General features: G+C 48.2%; 2 protein-coding genes and 2 non-coding genes across 5 annotated transcripts in view; all 4 read left to right on the top strand.

Moving 5' to 3' along the window:
• PTCD3 (pentatricopeptide repeat domain 3) overlaps positions 1–19,755 on the top strand; it is a 48,541-nt gene that overhangs the window by 12,653 nt on the left and 16,133 nt on the right. For both annotated transcript variants that reach the window (XR_012639377.1, XM_074951876.1), the window contains exons 10-15: positions 12,717–12,804; positions 12,896–12,956; positions 13,332–13,414; positions 14,021–14,165; positions 15,357–15,407; positions 16,399–16,473. Coding sequence is in view for 1 of the 2 variants with exons in the window: in XM_074951876.1 (XP_074807977.1) it covers positions 12,717–12,804; positions 12,896–12,956; positions 13,332–13,414; positions 14,021–14,165; positions 15,357–15,407; positions 16,399–16,473 (503 nt within the window). In the remaining variant the exon portion in view is untranslated. The remainder of the gene's footprint in view (positions 1–12,716; positions 12,805–12,895; positions 12,957–13,331; positions 13,415–14,020; positions 14,166–15,356; positions 15,408–16,398; positions 16,474–19,755) is intronic.
• Positions 3,775–5,667, top strand: LOC141986061 (uncharacterized). The gene is made up of 2 exons (XM_074950224.1): positions 3,775–4,567; positions 5,147–5,667. Exons 1-2 carry the CDS (start codon positions 3,985–3,987, stop codon positions 5,665–5,667), a joined length of 1,104 nt encoding a protein of 367 aa, XP_074806325.1. The 5' UTR covers positions 3,775–3,984.
• LOC141987030 (small nucleolar RNA SNORD94) lies at positions 13,093–13,239 on the top strand. The gene has a single exon (XR_012639426.1). It is a non-coding gene; the product is annotated as a small nucleolar RNA SNORD94 (small nucleolar RNA).
• On the top strand, positions 17,920–18,052 carry LOC141987029 (small nucleolar RNA SNORD94). The gene has a single exon (XR_012639425.1). It is a non-coding gene; the product is annotated as a small nucleolar RNA SNORD94 (small nucleolar RNA).

A 19,755-nucleotide genomic window follows, 5' to 3' on the forward strand; every position in this document is an offset into this window, starting at 1 on the left:
CGGTAGACAATCGTTCCGCGCCTTTTTTCTGTGCAGACGCCATACCACGGCAAGCATGGAGCCCGCTCAGATCACTTTGGCAATTAGGAGCACATTAAACACCACGTGCATTATCCAGCAGTATATGCAGCACCAGAACGTGGCAAAGTGAAACCGGGCGAGTAGGCGACATCAGCGCGGTGACGAGAGCGATGAGGACATGGACACGGACTTCTCTCAAAGCACAGGCCCTGGCAATGTAGGCATCATGGTGCTAAAGGGGCAGGTTCATGCAGTAGAACGCCGATTCTGGGCCCAGGAAACAAGCACAGACTGGTGGGACCGCATAGCATCGCAGGTCTGGGACGATTCCCAGTGGCTGCGAAACTTTCGCATGCGTAAAGGCACTTTCATGGAACTTTGTGACTTGCTTTCCCCTGCCCTGAGGCACAAGACCAAGATGAGAGCAGCCCTCACAGTTGAGAAGCGACTGGCAATAGCCCAGTGGAAGCTTGCAACGCCAGACAGCTACCAGTCAGTCGGGAATCAATTTGGAGTGGGCAAATCTACTGTGGGGGCTGCTGTGCTGCAAGTAGCCAATGCAATCAAAGATCTGCTGATATCAAGGGTAGTGACCCTGGGAAATGTGCAGGTCATAGTGGATGGCTTTGCTGCAATGGGATTCCCTAACTATGGTGGGGCCATAGACAGAACTCATATGCCTATCTTGGCACCGGAGCACCAAGCCGGCGAGTACATAAACCGCAAGGGGTACTTTTCAATAGTGCTGCAAACACTGGTGGATCACAAGGGATGTTTTACCAACATCAACGTGGGATGGCCGGGAAAGGTACATGACGCTCGCATCTTCAGGAACTCTGGTCTGTTTCAAAAGCTGCAGGAAAGGACTTTATTCCCAGACCAGAAAATAACTGTTGGTGATGTTGAAATGCCTATAGTTATCCTTGGGGACCGAGCCTACCCCTTAATGCCATGACTCAAGAAGCCATACACAGGCACCCTGGACAGTAGTCAGGAGCTGTTCAACTACAGGCTGAGCAAGTGCAGAATGGTAGTAGAATGTGCATTTGGACTTTAAAAGCACGCTGGCGCAGTTTACTGACTCAGTTAGACCTCAGCGAAACCAATATTCCCACTGTTATTATTGCTTGCTGTGCACTCCACAATATCTGTGAGAGTAAGGGGGAGACGTTTATGGCGGGGTGGGAGGTTGAGGCAAATCGCCTGGCCACTGGTTACGCGCAGCCAGACACCAGGGAGGTTAGAAGAGCACAGGAGGGCACGGTGTGCATCAGAGAAGCTTTGAAAACCAGTTCGTGACTGGCCAGGCTACGGTGTGAAAGTTCTGTTTATTTCTCCTTGATGAAACCCCCCGCCCCTTGGTTCACTCTACTTCCCTGTAAGCTAACCACCCTCCCCTCCTCCCTTCGATCACCACTTGCAGAGGCAATAAAGTCATTGTTGCTTCACATTCATGCATTCTTTATTAATTCATCACACAAACGGGGATAACTACCAAGGTAGCCCGGGAGGGGTGGTGGAGGAGAGAAGGACAAGGCCACACAGCACTTCAAAAGTTTAAAACTTATTGAATGCCAGCCTTCTGTTGCTTGGGCAATCATCCGGGGTGGAGTGGCTGGGTGGCCGGAGGGGGGCCCCCCCCACCGCGTACTTGGGCATCTGGGTGAGGAGACTATGGAACTTGGGGAGGAGGGCGGTTGGTTACACAGGGGCTGTCGCGGCGGCAGTCTGTGCTCCTGCTGCCTTTGCTGCAGCTCAACCAGACACTGGAGCATATGAGTTTGGTCCTCCAGCAGCCTCAGCATTGAATCCTGCCTCCTCTCTTTACGCTGCTGCCACCTATCAACTTCAGCCCTCTCTTCAGCCCACCATCTCTCTTCCCGGTCATTTTGTGCTTTCCTGCACTCTGACATTGTCTGCCTCCACGCATTCGTCTGTGCTCTGTCAGTGTGGGAGGACAGCATGAGCTCAGAGAACATTTCATCGTGAGTGCGTTTTTTTCGCCTTCTGATCTTCGCTAGCCTCTGGGAAGAAGAAGATCCTGTGATCCTTGAAACACATGCAGCTGGTGGAGGAAAAAAAAAGGGACAGTGGTATTTAAAAAGACACATTTTATAGAACAATGGGTACACTCTTTCTCGGTAAACCTTGCTGTTAACATTACATACATAGCACATGTGCTTTCGTTACAAGGTCGCATTTTGCCTCCCCCGACCACGTGGTTAACCCCTCCCCGTGGCTAACAGCGGGGAGCATTTCTGTTGAGCCTCAGGCAAACAGCCCGGCAGGAACTGGCACCTCTGAATATCCCCTTAAGAAAAGCACCCTATTTCAACCAGGTGACCATGAATGATATCGCTCTCCTGAGGATAACACAGAGAGATAAAGAACGGATGTTGTTTGAACGCCAGCAAACATATGCTGCAGTGCTTTGTTCTGCAGTGATTCTCGACTACATACTACTGGCCTGGTGTGGTAAAGTGTCCTACCATGGTGGATGGAATAAGGCTGCCCTCCCCAGAAACCTTTTGCAAAGGCTTTGGGAATATATCCAGGAGAGCTTTATGGAGATGTCCCTGGAGGACTTCCGCTCCATCCCCAGACACGTTAACAGACTTTTCCAGTAACTGTACTGGCCGTGAATGCCAGGGCAAATTAATCATTAAACACGCCTGCTTTTAAACCATGTAAACTATTTAAAAAGGTACACTCGCCAGAGGTCCCTTCTCTGCCTGGCGGGTCCGGGAGGCAGCCTTGGGTGGGTTCAGGGGTACTGGCTCCAGGTCCAGGGTGAGAAACAGTTCCTGTCTGTTGGGAAAACCAGTTTCTCCGCTTGCTTGCTGTGAGCTATCTACAACCTCCTCCTCATCATCTTCCTCGTCCCCAAAACCTGCTTCCGTGTTGCCTCCATCTCCACTGAAGGAGTCAAACAACACGGCTGGGGTAGGGTGGCTGAACCCCCTAAAATGGCATGCAGCTCGTCATAGAAGCGGCATGTTTGGGGCTCTGACCTGGAGCCGCCATTTGCCTCTCTGGTTTTCTGGTAGGCTTGCCTCAGCTTCTTAAGTTTCACACGGCACTGCTTCGGGTCCCTGGTATGGCCTTTGTCCTTCATGCACTGGGAGATTTTGACAAATGTTTTGGCATTTCAAAAACTGGAATGGAGTTCTGATAGCTCGGATTCCTCTCCCCATACAGCAATCAGATCCCGTACCTCCCGTTCGGTCCATACTCGGAGCTCTTTTGCGATTCTGGGACTCCATCATGGTCCCCTGTGCTGATGACCTCTGCACTCACCTGCAGCTTGCCACGCTGGCCAAAGAGGAAATGAAATTCAAAAGTTCACGGGCCTTTTCCTGTCTACCTGGCCAGTGCATCTGAGTTGAGAGTGCTGTCCAGAGCAGTCACAATGGAGCACTCTGGGATAGCTCCTGGAGGCCAGTACTGTTTAATTGCATCCACAGTACCCCAAATTCGACCCGGCCAGGTTGATTTCAGCGCTAATCCCCTTGTCGGGGGTGGAGTAAGGAAATCGATTTTAAGAGCCCTTTAAGTCAAAAAAAAAAAGGGGGGGGGGGCTTCGTCGTGTGGACGGGTGCAGGGTTAAGCCCTGGTCTACACTAGGACTTTAGGTCGAATTTAGCAGCATTAAATCGATGTAAACCTGCACCCGTCCACACGATGAAGCCCTTTATTTCGACTTAAAGGGCTCTTAAAATCGATTTCCTTACTCCACCCCTGACAAGCGGATTAGCGCTTAAATCGGCCTTGCCGGGTCGAATTTGGGGTACTGTGGACACAATTCGACGGTATTGGCCTCCGGGAGCTATCCCAGAGTGCTCCATTTTGACCGCTCTGGACAGCACTCTCAACTCAGATGCACTGGCCAGGTAGACAGGAAAAGAACCGCGAACTTTTGAATCTCATTTCCTGTTTGGCCAGCGTGGCAAGCTGCAGGTGACCATGCAGAGCTCATCAGCAGAAGTGACCATGATGGAGTCTCAGAATCGCAAAAGAGCTCCAGCATGGACCGAACGGGAGGTACGGGATCTGATCGCTGTATGGGGAGAGGAATCCGTGCTATCAGAACTCCGTTCCAGTTTTCGAAATGCCAAAACCTTTGTCAAAATCTCCCAGGGCATGAAGGACAGAGGCCATAACAGGGACCCGAAGCAGTGCCGCGTGAAACTGAAGGAGCTGAGGCAAGCCTACCAGAAAACCAGAGAGGCGAACGGCCGCTCCGGGTCAGAGCCCCAAACATGCCGCTTCTATGATGAGCTGCATGCCATTTTAGGGGGTTCAGCCACCACTACCCCAGCCGTGTTGTTTGACTCCTTCAATGGAGATGGAGGCAATACGGAAGCAGGTTTTGGGGACGAAGAAGATGATGATGAGGAGGAGGTTGTAGATAGCTCACAGCAAGCAAGCGGAGAAACCGGATTTCCCGACAGCCAGGAACTGTTTCTCACCCTGGACCTGGAGCCAGTACCCCCTGAACCCACCCAAGGCTGCCTCCTGGACCCAGCAGGTGGAGAAGGGACCTCCGGTGAGTGTACCTTTTAAAATACTATACATGGTTTAAAAGCAAGCATGTGAAAGGATTACTCTGCCCTGGCATTCGCGGCTCTCCTGGATATACTCCCAAAGCCTTTGCAAAAGGTTTCTGGGGAGGGCAGACTTATTGCGTCCTTCATGGTAGGACACTATACCACTCCAGGCCAGTAACACGTACTCGGGAATCATTGTACAACAAAGCATTGCAGTGTATGTTTGCTGGCGTTCAAGCAACATCCGTTCATGTGTTATCCTCAGGAGAGTGAGATATAATCCATGGTCACCTGGTTGAAATAGGGTGCTTTTCTTCAGGGGACACTCAGAGGAGCCCATTCCTGCTGGGCTGTTTGCCTGCGGCTGAACAGAAATGTTCCCCGCTGTTAGCCACAGGGAGGGGGGAGGGTTGAGGGGGTAGCCACGCGGTGGGGGGAGGCAAAATGCGACCTTGTAACGAAAGCACATGTGCTATGTATGTAATGTTAACAGCAAGGTTTACCATGAAAGAGTGTACCCATTGTTCTATAAAATGTGTCTTTTTAAATACCGCTGTCCCTTTTCTTTTCTCCACCAGCTGCATGTGTTTCAATGATCACAGGATCTTCTCCTTCCCAGAGGCTAGTGAAGATTAGAAAGAAAAAAAAACGCACTCGAGATGAAATGTTCTCCGAGCTCATGCTGTCCTCCCACACTGACAGAGCACAGACGAATGCGTGGAGGCAAATAATGTCAGACTGCAGGAAAGCACAAAATGACCAGGAGGAGAGGTGGAGGGCTGAAGAGAGTAAGTGGCGGGCTGAAGAGAGGGCTGAAGCTCGAATGTGGCGACAGCGTGATGAGAGGAGGCAGGATTCAATGCTGAGGCTGCTGGAGGACCAAACCAGTATGCTCCAGTGTATGGTTGAGCTGCAGCAAAGGCAGCTGGAGCACAGACTGCCACTACAGCCCCTGTGTAACCAACCGCCCTCCTCCCCAAGTTCCATAGCCTCCACACCCAGACGCCCAAGAACGCGGTGGGGGGGCCACCGGCCAACCAGCCACTCCACCACAGAGGATTGCCCCAAAAAAAGAAGGCTGTCATTCAATAAATTTTAAAGTTGTAAACTTTTAAAGTGCTGTGTGGCATTTTCCTTCCCTCCTCCACCACCCCTCCTGGGCTACCTTGGTAGTCATCCCCCTATTTGTGTGATGAATGAATAAAGAATGCATGAATGTGAAGCAACAATGACTTTATTGCCTCTGCAAGAGGTGATCAAAGGGAGGAGGGGAGGGTGGTTAGCTTACAAGGAAGTAGAGTGAACCAAGGGGCGGGGGGTTTCATCAAGGAGAAACAAACAGAACTTTCACACCGTAGCCTGGCCAGTCATGAAACTGGTTTTCAAAGCCTCTCTGATGCGTACCGCACCCTCCTGTGCTCTTCTAACCGCCCTGGTGTCTGGCTGCGCATAACCAGCAGCCAGGCGATTTGCCTCAACCTCCCACCCCGCCATAAACGTCTCCCCCTTACTCTCACAGATATTGTGGAGCACACAGCAAGCAGTAATAACAGTGGGAATATTGGTTTCGCTGAGGTCTAACCGAGTCAGTAAACTGCGCCAGCGCGCCTTTAAACGTCCAAATGCACATTCTACCACCATTCTGCACTTGCTCAGCCTGTAGTTGAACAGCTCCTGACTGCTGTCCAGGCTGCCTGTATACGGCTTCATGAGCCATGGCATTAAGGGGTAGGCTGGGTCCCCAAGGATACATATAGGCATTTCAACATCACCAACAGTTATTTTCTGGTCTGGGAATAAAGTCCCTTCCTGCAGCTTTTGAAACAGACCAGAGTTCCTGAAGATGCGAGCGTCATGTACCTTTCCCGGCCATCCCACGTTGATGTTGGTGAAACGTCCCTTGTGATCCACCAGAGCTTGCAGCACTATTGAAAAGTACCCCTTGCGGTTTATGTACTCGCCGGCTTGGTGCTCCGGTGCCAAGATAGGGATATGGGTTCCGTCTATGGCCCCACCACAGTTAGGGAATCCCATTGCAGCAAAGCCATCCACTATGACCTGCACATTTCCCAAGGTCACTACCCTTGATATCAGCAGATCTTTGATTGCGTGGGCTACTTGCATCACAGCAGCCCCCACAGTAGATTTGCCCACTCCAAATTGATTCCCAACTGACCGGTAGCTGTCTGGCGTTGCAAGCTTCCACAGGGCTATCGCCACTCGTTTCTCAACTGTGAGGGCTGCTCTCATCTTGGTATTCATGCGCTTCAGGGCAGGGGAAAGCAAGTCACAAAGTTCCATGAAAGTGCCCTTACGCATGCGAAAGTTTCGCAGCCACTGGGAATCGTCCCAGACCCGCAACACTATGCGGTCCCACCAGTCCGTGCTTGTTTCCCGAGCCCAGAATCGGCATTCCACAGCATGAACCTGCCCCATTAGCACCATTATGCATGCATTGGCAGGGCCCATGCTTTCAGAGAAATCTGTGTCCATGTCCTGATCACTCACGTGACCGCGCTGACGTCGCCTCCTCGCCCGGTAGCGCTTTGCCAGGTTCTGGTGCTGCATATACTGCTGGATAATGCGTGTGGTGTTTAATGTGCTCCTAATTGCCAAAGTGAGCTGAGCGGACTCCATGCTTGCCTTGGTATGGCGTCCGCACAGAAAAAAGGCGCGGAATGATTGTCTGCCGTTGCTCTGACGGAGGGAGGGGCGACTGACGACACGGCTTACAGGGTTGGCTTCAGGAGGCTAAAATCCACAAAGGGGGTGGCTTTACATCAAGAAGTAGTTCAGGCAGGACTTCACGGAGGGTTCCAATAAGAAATGGTGCACCTAAGTTATTGTTCTTATTGGAACAAGGAGGTTAGCCTGGCCTCTGATTGATACATGGCTAGATCTACCTCGCAGCACCTTCTCTGTGAGTGACTGCAGTGTGACCTAGAGGAATGAGTCCCCTAGACAGGGCAGGAGGCAAACGAGTACAAAACAAATCTGGTCTATTTCTTGTTTTGATCCACTCCATCTATCTTTTACATCTTTGGCTGGCAGCAGACGGTGCAGAAGGACTGCAAGCCATGCACATCTCATGGCTGCTTGGCAGAAGATGGCACAGTACGATTGCTAGCCATCGTCATCTCTTGCCTGCCCGGCAGAAGATGGTACAATACGATTGCTAGCCATCGTCATCTCTTGCCTGCCCGGCAGAAGATGGTACAATACGATTGCTAGCCATCGTCATCTCTTGCCTGCCCGGCAGAAGATGGTACAATACGATTGCTAGCCATCGTCATCTCTTGCCTGCCCGGCAGAAGATGGTACAATACGACTGCTAGCAATCCGTATTGCCTGCCTGCTCACCATTAGACGGTTCAATACGACTGACTGCAGGACTAAAGAGAATGACCTGGTCAAGTCACCAAAAATTTAGTCCCTGCGCCCATGTCTGCCCAGGCGCTCCCAGCCGACGTGGCCAGGAGCACCTCGGACATGACGAGGACGGCTACCAGTCATACTGCACCGTCTGCTGCCAGAAGGCAATGGGTTGCTGCTACTGTGTAGCAATGCCGTACCGCGTCTGCCAGCACCCAGGAGACATACGGTGACGGTTACCTGAGCGGGCTCCATGCTTGCGGTGGTATGGCGTCCGCACAGGTAACTCAGGAAAAAAGGCGCGAAACAATTGTCTGCCCTTGCCTTCACGGAGGGAGAGAGGGAACGGGGGCCGGACAATATGTACCCAGAACCACCCGCGACAATGTTTTAGCCCAATCAGAGTGCTCCATTGGGCTGCTCTGGACAGCACTCTCAACTCAGATGCACGATTGTTTGCCGTTGCTCTGACGCAGGGAGGGGCGACTGAGGACACGGCTTACAAGGGTAGAGTTCACGGAGGGTTCCAATAAGAAATGGTGCACCTAAGTTATTGTTCTTATTGGAACAAGGAGGTTAGCCTGGCCTCTGATTGATACATGGCTAGATCTACCTTGCTGCACCTTCTCTGTGCGTGACTGCAGTGTGACCTAGAGGAATGAGTCCCCTAGACAGGGGAGAAGGCAAATGAGTACAAAACAAATCTGGTCTATTTCTTGTTTTGATCCACTCCATCTATCTTTTACATCTTTGGCTAGCAGCAGACGGTGCAGAAGGACTGCATGCCATCCAAATCTCATGGCTGCTCGGCAGAAGACGGTGCAGTAGGACTGCTAGCAATCCATATTGCCTGCCTGCTCACCATAAGACGGTTCAATAGGACTGACTGCCGGACTAAAAAAAATGACCTGGTCAAGTCACTAAAAATTTAGTCCCTGCGCCCATGTCTGCCCAGGCGCTCCTGATCGACCTCACAGAGGCGACCAGGAACACCTCGGACATGACGAGGACGGCTACCAGTCGTACTGTACCGTCTGCTGCCAGAAGGCAATGGGTTGCTGCTACTGTGTAGCAATGCCGTACCGCGTCTGCCAGCACCCAGGAGACATATGGTGACGGTTACCTGAGCAGGCTCCATGCTTGCGGTGGTATGGCGTCCGCACAGGTAACTCAGGAAAAAAGGCGCGAAACAATTGTCTGCCCTTGCCTTCACGGAGGGAGGGAGGGAACGGGGGCCGGACAATATGTACCCAGAACCACCCGCGACAATGTTTTAGCCCAATCAGAGTGCTCCATTGTGACTGCTCTGGACAGCACTCTCAACTCAGATGCACGATTGTTTGCCATTGCTCTGACGCAGGGAGGGGCGACTGAGGACACGGCTTACAGGGTTGACTTCACGGAGGGTTCCAATAAGAAATGGTGCACCTAAGTTATTGTTCTTATTGGAACAAGGAGGTTAGCCTGGCCTCTGATTGATACATGGCTAGATCTACCTCGCTGCACCTTCTCTGTGAGTGACTGCAGTGTGACCTAGAGGAATGATTCCCCTAGACAGGGGAGGAGGCAAATGAGTACAAACAAATCTGGTCTATTTCTTGTTTTGATCCACTCCATCTATCTTTTACATCTTTGGCTGGCAGCAGACGGTGCAGAAGGACATATTGCCTGCCTGCTCACCATAAGACAGTTCAATAGGACTGACTGCCGGACTAAAAAAAATGACCTGGTCAAGTCATTAAAAATTTAGTCCCTGCGCCCATGTCTGCCCAGGCGCTCCTGATCACACAGGCGACCAGGAGTACCTCGGACATGACGAGGACGGCTACCAGTCGTATTGTACCGTCTGCTGCCACAAGGCAATGGGTTGCTGCTACTGTGTAGCAATGCCGTGCCACGTCTGCCAGCACCCAGGAGACATACGGTGACGGTTACCTGAGCGGGCTCCATGCTTGCGGTGGTATGGCGTCCGCACAGGTAACTCAGGAAAAAAGGCGCGAAACAATTGTCTGCCCTTGCTTTCACGGAGGGAGGGAGGGAAGGGGGGGACTGACGATATGTACCCAGAACCACCCGCGACAATGTTTCAGCCCCATCAGGCATTGGGATCTCAACCCAGAATTCCAATGGGCAGCGGAGACTGCGGGAACTGTGGGATAGCTACCCACAGTGCAACGCTCCAGAAGTCGACTCTAGCCTCGGTACTGTGGAAGCACTCCGCCGAGTTAATGCACTTAATGCACTTCTGTGGGGACACACACACTCGAATATATAAAACCGATTTCTAAAAAACCGACTTCTATAAATTCGACCTTATTCCGTAGTGTAGACATACCCTAAATCAATTTAATGCTGCTAAATTTGACCTCAACTCCTAGTGTAGACCAGGGCTATTAGAATTCTTTGAGGAGTCAGCAAGCATGGGGACAAGGATGATCCAGTGGATATAGTGTACTTGGACTTTCAGAAAGCTTTTGAAAAGGCCCCCACTAAAGGCTCTTAAGCTAAATAAACAGTCATGGGATATGAGGGAAGGTCCTCTCATGGATCAGTATCTGATTCAAGGACAGGAAGCAAAGGTAGGAATAAATAGTCAGTTTTCACAATGGGAAGGGGTAAATAGTGGGATCCCCCAAGGATCTGCATTGGGCCCTATGTGGTTCAATATTACCCCTTTTCCAGATCATTTATGAAACAGTGAGATGGCAAAGTTTGGAGATGAGACAAAATTAGTCAAGATGGTTACATCCAAAGCAGACTGCGAAGAGTTACAAATGAATCTCACTAAACTGGGTGACTGGGCAAGAAAATGGCAGATGAAATTCAGTACTGATAAATGCAAAGTGATGCTAATTGGAAAACTTAATCCCAACAATACATACAAAATGATGGGGTCTAAACTAGCTGTTACCACTCAAGAAAGATATCTTGGTGTCATTGTGGGTAATTCTCTTAAAAACATCTGTTTAATGTGCAGCAGCAGTCAAAGAAACTTATAGAATGTTAGGAACTATTAGGAAAGGGATAGATAATAAAATAGAAAATATATCATCATGCCACTGCACAATGCCGTGGTATGCCCTCATCTTGAATACAGCATGCATCTCTGATTGCGTCACCTCAAAAAAAGATATATTAGAATCGGAAAAGGGGCAGAGAAGGGCAACACAAATGCTTGGGGTATGGAACAGCTTCCATATAGGGAGAGATTAAAAAGACTGGGTCTGTTCAACTTAGAAAAGAGATGACTCGCGGCAGGGGGGTATGATAGAGGTCTATACAATTATGAGTGGTATGGAGAAAGTGAATAGGGAAGTATTACTTACCTTTTCACATAACACAAGAACTTCGGGTCACCCAATTAAATTAATAGGCAGAGGTTTAAAACAAACAAAAGGAAGTAGTTCTTCACACAATCAACCAACAGTATAACTGGGTTCAGAAAAGAATTAGATAAGTTCATGGAGGATAGGTCCATCAATGGCTGTAAGCTAAGATAGTTAGAGTTGCAACTTCATGCCCTGGGGTGTCCCTAATCCTCCAACAGCCAGAAGCTGGGACTGGATAACAGAGGATGGATCGCTCCAAATTTCCCTGTTCTGTTCATTTCTTTTGAAGTACCTGGAACTGACCACTGTCAGACTGGATATTGGGCTAGAAGGACCCATTGGTCTGACCTAGTATGGCAGGGTGGGCAAACTCTTTGGCCCAAGCGCCACATCTGGGTATGGAAATTATATGGCAGGCTCTGTATGCTCACAAAATTGAAGGTGCAGGAGGGTGTGAGGGCTCCGGCTGGGGGTGTGGGCTCTGGGGTGGGGCTGGGAATGAGGAGTTGGGGAAGCAGGAGGGTGCTCCGGGCTGGGACTGAGGGGTTCAGAGGGCAGGAGGGGGATCAGGGCTGAGGTAGGGGGGTTGGGGCTCTGGAGGGGGTCGGGGGGGCAGGCTCCGGGTAGCACTTATCTCAAGCAGCTCCCAGAAACAGCGGCATGCCCCCCCTCCCCCGGCTCCTATGCAGAGGCGTGGCCAGGTGGTTCTGCGCACTTCCCTGTGTGCAGACGCTGCCCCTGCAGCTCCCACTGGCTGCGGTTCCCAGCCAATGGGAGCTGCGGGGGCAGCGCTTGAGGTGGGGGCAGTGTGCAGAGCCCTCTGGCTGCCCCTACATGTAGGAGCCGGAGGGGAGACATGCCGCTGCTTCTGGGAGCCGTGCGGAGTGGGGTAAGACCCTAACCCCACTCCCTGGCTGGAGCACCAGAGCGGGACAAGCCCCAGACCCCACTTCCTGGCGGGAGCGCGAAGGCCAGATTAAAATGTCTGGAGGGCCGGATGCGGCCCCTGGCCGTAGTTTGCCCACCTCTGCAGCATGGCCATTCTTATGTTCTTATGCTCAGTAGCCATGGCATTGGTCACCCTAAAAATATCCCTAGACAAAGTGATTTTAAAGCTTTAGAAGTTGAATTACAAATAGAAACCATGTTTGTCACCTCTGTATGGGACACGATGGATGACAAGAAGTGAAGAATAATACCATCTCCAGTTGATGCTGCCAGAAAAGTTTTGTTAGGTAAAATAGAATTATCCAAATTTAGAATTTTTCCTGGATCCCAGAAGTAACACCCCTACTCTTCTGTAGAATACAGCAAACTATAGATGTAATATGTTCGATTCTTTTCCTGAGGATATTCTTCGTGGAAAACTCTAACTCAAAAATTTCATAAACTACTTATTCTTTCTCCTAGACTTCCTGTCTAATGTTGTACTCTTTATTGAGTTTAGGGAGAACAACAATGCCGAAAGGATATTTAACCTAATGCCAGAGAGAAATGCACACTCCTATTGCACAATGATCAGAGGAATGGTGAAGGTACAGTTATCTCCAGAGGATATCAGTTTTTGTTTTGCTCGTTTCCGGTTTACTATGTCAGTATCTCTAAAACATTTTTATCTTCTCTCAGCATGGGGCTTCCGTGAGGGCTCATGATATGTACACAGACTTGCTGAATGACAGGCACACCGGTGAGTGTCTTTCTGTCTCCTGTTTTTCTCTAATAGTTGACAGATTGGTATGTAATGCACCATCTTCTGTTACGTAAAATCCATTCTTCTGGAAAGTTGTAAAATATTCTAATTTTGTTTGGCTATCTCTTCTTCCATGGCAATGATGATTGGCGCAGGGGTACAGACCTCAGCTAGATCATGGGAGCTGAATGTGAACTCTGCTTTTTTTCCAGTGTGACCAACATGTGGTTGGCTGCCTGGAAACAAGTTCACATGAAAACTTTGCCTAACACTGAGCCATGTTAGCAATAAGCGATAAACTCCCATATAAAGATGTACTTGTTAGTAAAATACAACTGCTCATTGTGAAATTAATTTTCTTAAATCTTCCAGCTGATGTGTACACCTTCAATGCCCTAATTTTAGCAGTCCCAGAAGTGAAGGAAAACTACATTGAAAGATGGGAACTTGTTGAAGTAAGGAGAAAGGGATGAGGGACGGAAGAGGCTGGAGGCTGGTTTTGTTTGGAGTAAATGAAAGTGTGTTTTGAATAATACTAAAAATAAAAGCTTTCTAATGAAGTGCTAATATAATTAGTGCTTGCAAAGAAAGTACTCCAGTTTAATACTAATTTTTGTAGAACAGTGGCGCCAAAAAATTAATCCTTCTTTTGTTTTGAGAGGGATTCATGTGTCCTTTGGGAAATAGCCTAAAGAACACATGAATCAGTGGAATGGGTGTGGAATTAAGATGGAACGTGAGCAAGCATTCTAAACAAAGTTCTGCACTGAATTTTGTCTACAAATATATGAAAGGAATAAAAACCATGGAGGGAGATTAAATTATTTGGGATAACATAAGAGTGGAATAGTCACCCAGGAAAACTTATTGCAGCCCCATAATTTGGGAAATCTAAACCAAGACTAGATAATGCATTAGTAAATGTACAGTTTTGGGAGGAATCATCCACTGGCAATATAAAGACAGGAGAAACACCTGAAATTCTATAGAAGTGCTGAATTGTCATGAGTAAAACGCAAAGCGGTGTGGTTTTATTTCTTCTTTTTTTTTTCTTGGTATAGGACTTGCTGAATCACATGGTTCAACAGAAGGTGCAACCAAATCTGTTAACTTTTAATGCTGTTTTGAAGACCCTGAGGAAATGTGGTGGTATGGGAAAGGGTATCTCCCTAAAGATACTGAGGGAAATGAAAGCACTTAACATAGGTAAGAGAGAGCCCTAGACTCTATTGGATATTCCCAATGGTACTTCCAAAATAGCAAACTTTAGGGTGATGGCCAGAGGAGTTTTAAGGCAGGGCATAATTTAGTTATACCTGTCTCTTACATAAAGCTTTTCCTCCAGAGATCTCAAAGTGCTTTACAAAGATGGTCAGTGTAATTATCTTCATCTTACAGATGGGGGGGAAACTGAGGCACAGAGGTGAAGTAACCTGGCAAATCAGTGCCAGAGCCTGGAATTGAACCTGACTCTCATGAGTCCCATTCCAGTCTTAATTCTAAATTGTAAAGTACTATACAAATGATTAATACATCATAGGCTTGACCAAAGAAAGACAAGGTTCTGAGAGTTTAAAACTCTGTGACATGTGCCAGGAATACTGCTTTGCATGTTTAAAACCATCGGCCCCAATTCTGCAATCTTTGAAGCCCATGAGAGTTTGGGGCTTGTAAAGACTACAGGATCAAGCCTCATGCTGGTTCAGGTAAATGTCATTTGTAAACAAACAAATTAGGGGAGATTTGCATTACATCTATATAATGCAGTTATCCATAATTATTAGTTAGATTCTAAGCTTTTCAAGGCAAGAATTTTCTCTTACTATGTGTTCGTACAGTGCCTGGGCTCTGATCTAAACTGGGGCCGTAAGATGTTACTATAATATAAGTAATATGAAATAAAGCATACAGTTTTCAAATCTTTGCAATAGAAGTTCCTGCAGTTCAGGTTTTAATGCCTCTTGGTTTGCTTATAAACTAACTTGTAAAAATAATGCAGGCAAACAAGAACTAATGCTGTAGCAATGTGGTTTGATAATGCTGTAGCAATGTGGTTTGTAATGTGTAACATAGGAGTCCATGTGTGATAGGAATAGTCAAATGGACTATTAACTACACAAGTTCTAAATGTGGCTTCTTTTACTCCACTGATTTAAGAGGTAAAATAATATGTTTAATGTCATCTCTGGGGCCATGTTAGTTTTATTTATTAATTTATTTTTCAGTCTCTGAGAAACCTTTGCTATTAATAAATCTTTTGCAGATACACAGGTATTAATAGACAAAATATATATAACTTCTTGTGCAGTGTCTCTTTGCTGTTACTTTAGAGTTCAGTTGTAAAGCTTTGCCTGCCTCCATTTACCAGGCTGACTTCAGTGTCTTTATACATTGCAGAACCCAGCCTTGCAACGTTTGAACATCTCCTTGGTATATTTTATAAATCTGGTAGGTACAGTGTAAACTTGCTCTGTGTCTTAGTTGCAAACTGTTCTGAGTGCCTAAAAGTGGCTTGGATGAAAGCAGCACTCTGATGGTTTGAAAATACTGTCATGCCATGCAACTATCTTGTAAGGATCATGCGCATTGCCTCTCTGATTGCAGCACTGCCCAAATAGCTCATTAGAAAAAGCTAAGGGGGCTCCTATCATGTGTTAAGGAGAGGAGGCGGCTTCTCTCTGGTGAACTTTCTGTGGGGACAGAAGAGATACCCTTTCCACATGGAGATCAGCAAATAGAAGACTGTGTTATGACCATGCATTAGTCGGAAAATCCTACACTCTTGCAAGCCATAAACACAGCACTACACTGGACATGGGATAGGCCATGCAGAGGGACTCTGCATCCCCTGCTGCTTGGGAACAGTGCTGTATATGGTACTCTGTGTAGCATGGGTGGGAGAAAGGCAGGGGTCTGACCTGTGGAATCCATCACCACATGGTCCACTAGCCAAAATCCCTGAGGGTGGGGAAGAAAAGAATGCAGTGGTCACTACTGTAGTTCACAGGCTGTAAGAATGTTTGTGGGACAGCTGCACTGGTATCTGTGGTTGAGTGGGTTGGATTTTGTCTGCTCATCCCATCAACCGCTGTGGCAAATCCCCTGCCTGTTAAGGCCTGTTTGCTTGCCCTTTGGGGAGGGATCTTTAATTGGTCTTTTAGGAAATGTCTACATTTCTGAAGCCATCCTGTTGTGTTATGTAAATCCAATGTCAGTTGGGCAACTTTTAATTTAAATAAAACTGCAGTTGATTTGGAGCAGCAAAACCATAGTGAGAGGGAGAAAAAAGAACTGTTACTTGAACTGCCTTCAGAATCCCACCAACACCTGGTTCCATTTCCATGGTGCTTTTGCTAGACATATCTTGTCAATGAACTGTGTAACAAGTGGAGCTCTGATAGTTGCATATATGTTTGTCATACTATCATATCTGCCCCAGGCTCAATGGAAATGATCTATGAAGTGATGGATGAAATTGAAGGAAAGACTTTTGTTGCTCGGGATCCAGATGATGGTAAGTAATTTGGTATATCTAACAACTTGCTCTCTCTTCTGATGTAATAAACATGGGTAAGCTGTCCAGCCAACTGCAAATAAGTCCAGCAGGCATAGGTAAACCAAGTGTATTCTGAGCTAGTAGCTTACTAATTTTGTCTACCTCTGACTAAATATAGTACAGTATTTGTTGGTGGGGTGGAGCACAAAACACCAGCTGTCTTAAAGGTGCTCCACAGTATTGACACAGCATTTCCTTTCTCGTGGGACAGTATCGAGAGGAGCAAGTGGTGGAGCAGCACCACACCGTTCTGAAGAAGAATGTCTGCTAGCATTTCCAGAAAGTCACTGCATTTCTTGATTTTAGATGGGTTTTGATTGCAGAACTGTGTGATTAGTTCTAGACTCCTAGTCCTGGTCTGAAAATTGTATAAAATGAAGCCTAATGGAAAACAGTACTTCAAACAACTCTACTCTGTGGAAGGTGAGGAGAGGCAAAGATTCAGAATGTCCCACGTGTCTTGTTGCTATCGCTGTACTGGGCAAATTTGATCAGTGAATGGAAATGTCAGATGGGTTGAACAAATTAGTTCTAAAATTAGATTTTGAAGCATGTGCTGTAGAAAAGAAACTAGTACTTTACTGTATTTGCCTCAACAAGTGAGTTTCTGACAAATGTGTATTGCTAGATGTTTAGTAGTCCACTAGGCTACTCTGCTAGAAACTTTCTTCACCCTGGAAAACTAATCTTCAGATGATCTGTCTGCCACATAAGCTAGTCTTAGGGCTGATCTACCTTAGAAAATTAGATCAGCTCAGCTATGTCACTCAGGGGTGTGAAAAATCCACACCCCTGAGCAGCATAGCTAAGCTGACCTTAGTCCCCATGTAGACTGTGCTAGGTTGATGGAAGAATTCTCAGGGAGGTGGATTACCTGCACCCGTGGGAGAACACCTCCCATCACCATAGGTAGTGTCTACACTGAAGCACGACAGCAATGCAGCTGCAGTGTGTTAAGTGTAGACAAGCCCTTAATGTTTTACATTAAAGTTTTGGCCCTTCTACACTGGCTTTTCACCCCACACTGCTTCTGCTGTCTTTCAGCACCGCTCCTTATGTTGGTTGGAGGGGACTCACAGAGTGACCCAGACAGGTGCTTTTCCTGTGGGGATTGAGACCCTTCCATTCATGGTGTCCCAACTAAGGACCCAGAGTCTCATCTCAAACCGACTACTGTGTGGCAGCCTAATGCGCTGTGGCTTGACCCTAAGGATTGTCTGTCTTCGCATTTAGAACTACTCAGTACACTCGTTCATATCAGACATGGTACAGACTGAGTGAAATGCTAGTAATGATCACTGAAGGAAAAGACCATGTAAATGAACAAAAACTAGCCCTTTGCTGACTCTTCCACACTGCTCTTAATGTTCCTTTGGAATCACGAAAGAAATATCACTTTTGAATAAGGCAATGATGATTGGCGCAGGGGTACAGACCTCAGCTGAATCATGGGAGCTGAATGTAAATGTTTCTCTGTCCTGCATGTAGTGGGGCATCTGAGAATATTTACATGAGACTTGTGCCTAGTCTGAGCTGCTTTAATTAAACTCTTAAAAAAACAACAACAAATCATTCTTACGCTTCTCCAGTACATGATATTTCTCAACTTATTTTTGGAGACTTCCAGTCGTTCCTCTAAACTTAGCACTTTCACTAAAATGGAGCCTTGCCCCTTTGGAGTGCATTGCAGTGTATATATTCACTCTTGCCGTTGTAAACCACACACCAATTTAAAATGTTCTCTGCAAGATCTTGATCTTGTATCCCAAAGGATTTGTAGGTTATAATGCAGATAGCTGATGGATATTCTAAACATTTTAATAGCAGGATGGTACTTCTCTGTCCTAAAAAGGCATCTTAACTCTTCAATGCCTTGCCACAATGAGCCTAATACAGGAGTGGGCAACCTTTTTGGCCCAAGGGCCACATGGGGGTGCAAAACTGTATGGAGGGCCAGGTAGGGAAGCCTGGTCCCCGCCCCCTATTTGCCCCCTCCCATTCTCACCCTCTGTCCCCCTGAGAACCCCCGACCCATCCAACCCCCCCTGCTCCTTGTCCCCTGACTGCCCCCTCCTGGGACCCCCCCGCCCCAAACCGCCCCCCCCCCCCAGGATCCCACCCCCTATCCAACCCCCCCGCTCCCTGTCCTTTGACTACTCCGACCCCCTATCCACACCCCCGCCCCCTGACCGGCCCCCCCAGCAGGGGCCAGGGACTAGCCTCCCAGGCCAGGAGCTCAGGGGCCAGGAAGGACAGTCCTGCGGGCCATAGTTTGCCCACTTCTGGCCTAATACATCTCCCAAAGGCAATTCAGTTAGATTCTTTCATCCATGTTGCTGTCCACAAACAGCCATGATTTCAGTCACTACCTGAATTTAGAGCACAAGTTGCACACTCTTACATTAAACTTGTTTTTAAAAACTGCCAGGAAGACTTCTCTAGCCCATGCACAGATGGTCTGCACAGCTGTTGCTCTTCTCCATATTCCCTGACTGAATGGTTTTCCCCTCTGTAGTGGTTTCTGCGTTTATCAGAGGTGGAAGGGAAGTGGTTTTCTTGCTACTTGAGGAGTCTGTTAGTGATGAAGAGTGGATAAGTATGTAGGCAAAGGGGGAGGAGGCAACTGTTGTACATGCTCTAGTGCAGGGGTTCTCAGGATAAATTTTTTGGTGGCTGCTATCTCACTTTTTCCTAAAATACTTTGGTTATCCTAAAGCTAATCAATAAATATGCACATTTACACATCCAAAGCATTGTAATTTATTTATTGCTAGCTAGTAAGTCTGTTGTGAAAAGTGATATTAACAAACGTACAAGTATCACTTTTCACAGCAGACTTAATCAGCCCTGGCAAGCCTGGAGACAAATTAAGCCATGGATGGAGGGTTGGGGGAGGTGGCGCGGGGCTGGAGCCTGAAGCCCTGCGGCCAGAGCCCAAAGCCCCGTGGCCAGAGGATGGGGTCCAGGGACAGCCTGAAGCCATGTGGCCAGAGCCTGGGGCCTGCTACTGCACAGCCAGAGCCCAGGGCTGGAGACTGAAGCCCACGGACAGAGCTTGCTGCCCCAGGGCTGAAGCCCAAAGCCTGAGCCCCGCCACCCAGGGGAAAATGGGGAACTCAGCCTGCTCCTACAGCGTTGTGCCCCAGGTGACTCCAGAGGGGGGCAGGGCCCAACCCCTGCTGCTGGCCCCAGCATCCAGGAGCAGCAGGGAGGGGGAGGGGGCTCTACTTTTCCCTCCCC

This window comes from Natator depressus, chromosome 4 (assembly GCF_965152275.1).
Source record: "Natator depressus isolate rNatDep1 chromosome 4, rNatDep2.hap1, whole genome shotgun sequence".
Taxonomy (NCBI): Eukaryota; Metazoa; Chordata; order Testudines; family Cheloniidae; genus Natator; species Natator depressus.

What these genes read in the sequence shown, in the direction of transcription:
- LOC141986061 (XM_074950224.1), top strand. Translation starts at nt 3,985, where the DNA reads ATGCAGAGCTCATCAGCAGAAGTGACCATGATGGAGTCTCAGAATCGC. An exon ending in AGGTGGAGAAGGGACCTCCG is followed by an intron (nt 4,568 to 5,146) that starts GTGAGTGTACCT and finishes TTTCTCCACCAG; the next exon opens with CTGCATGTGTTTCAATGATC.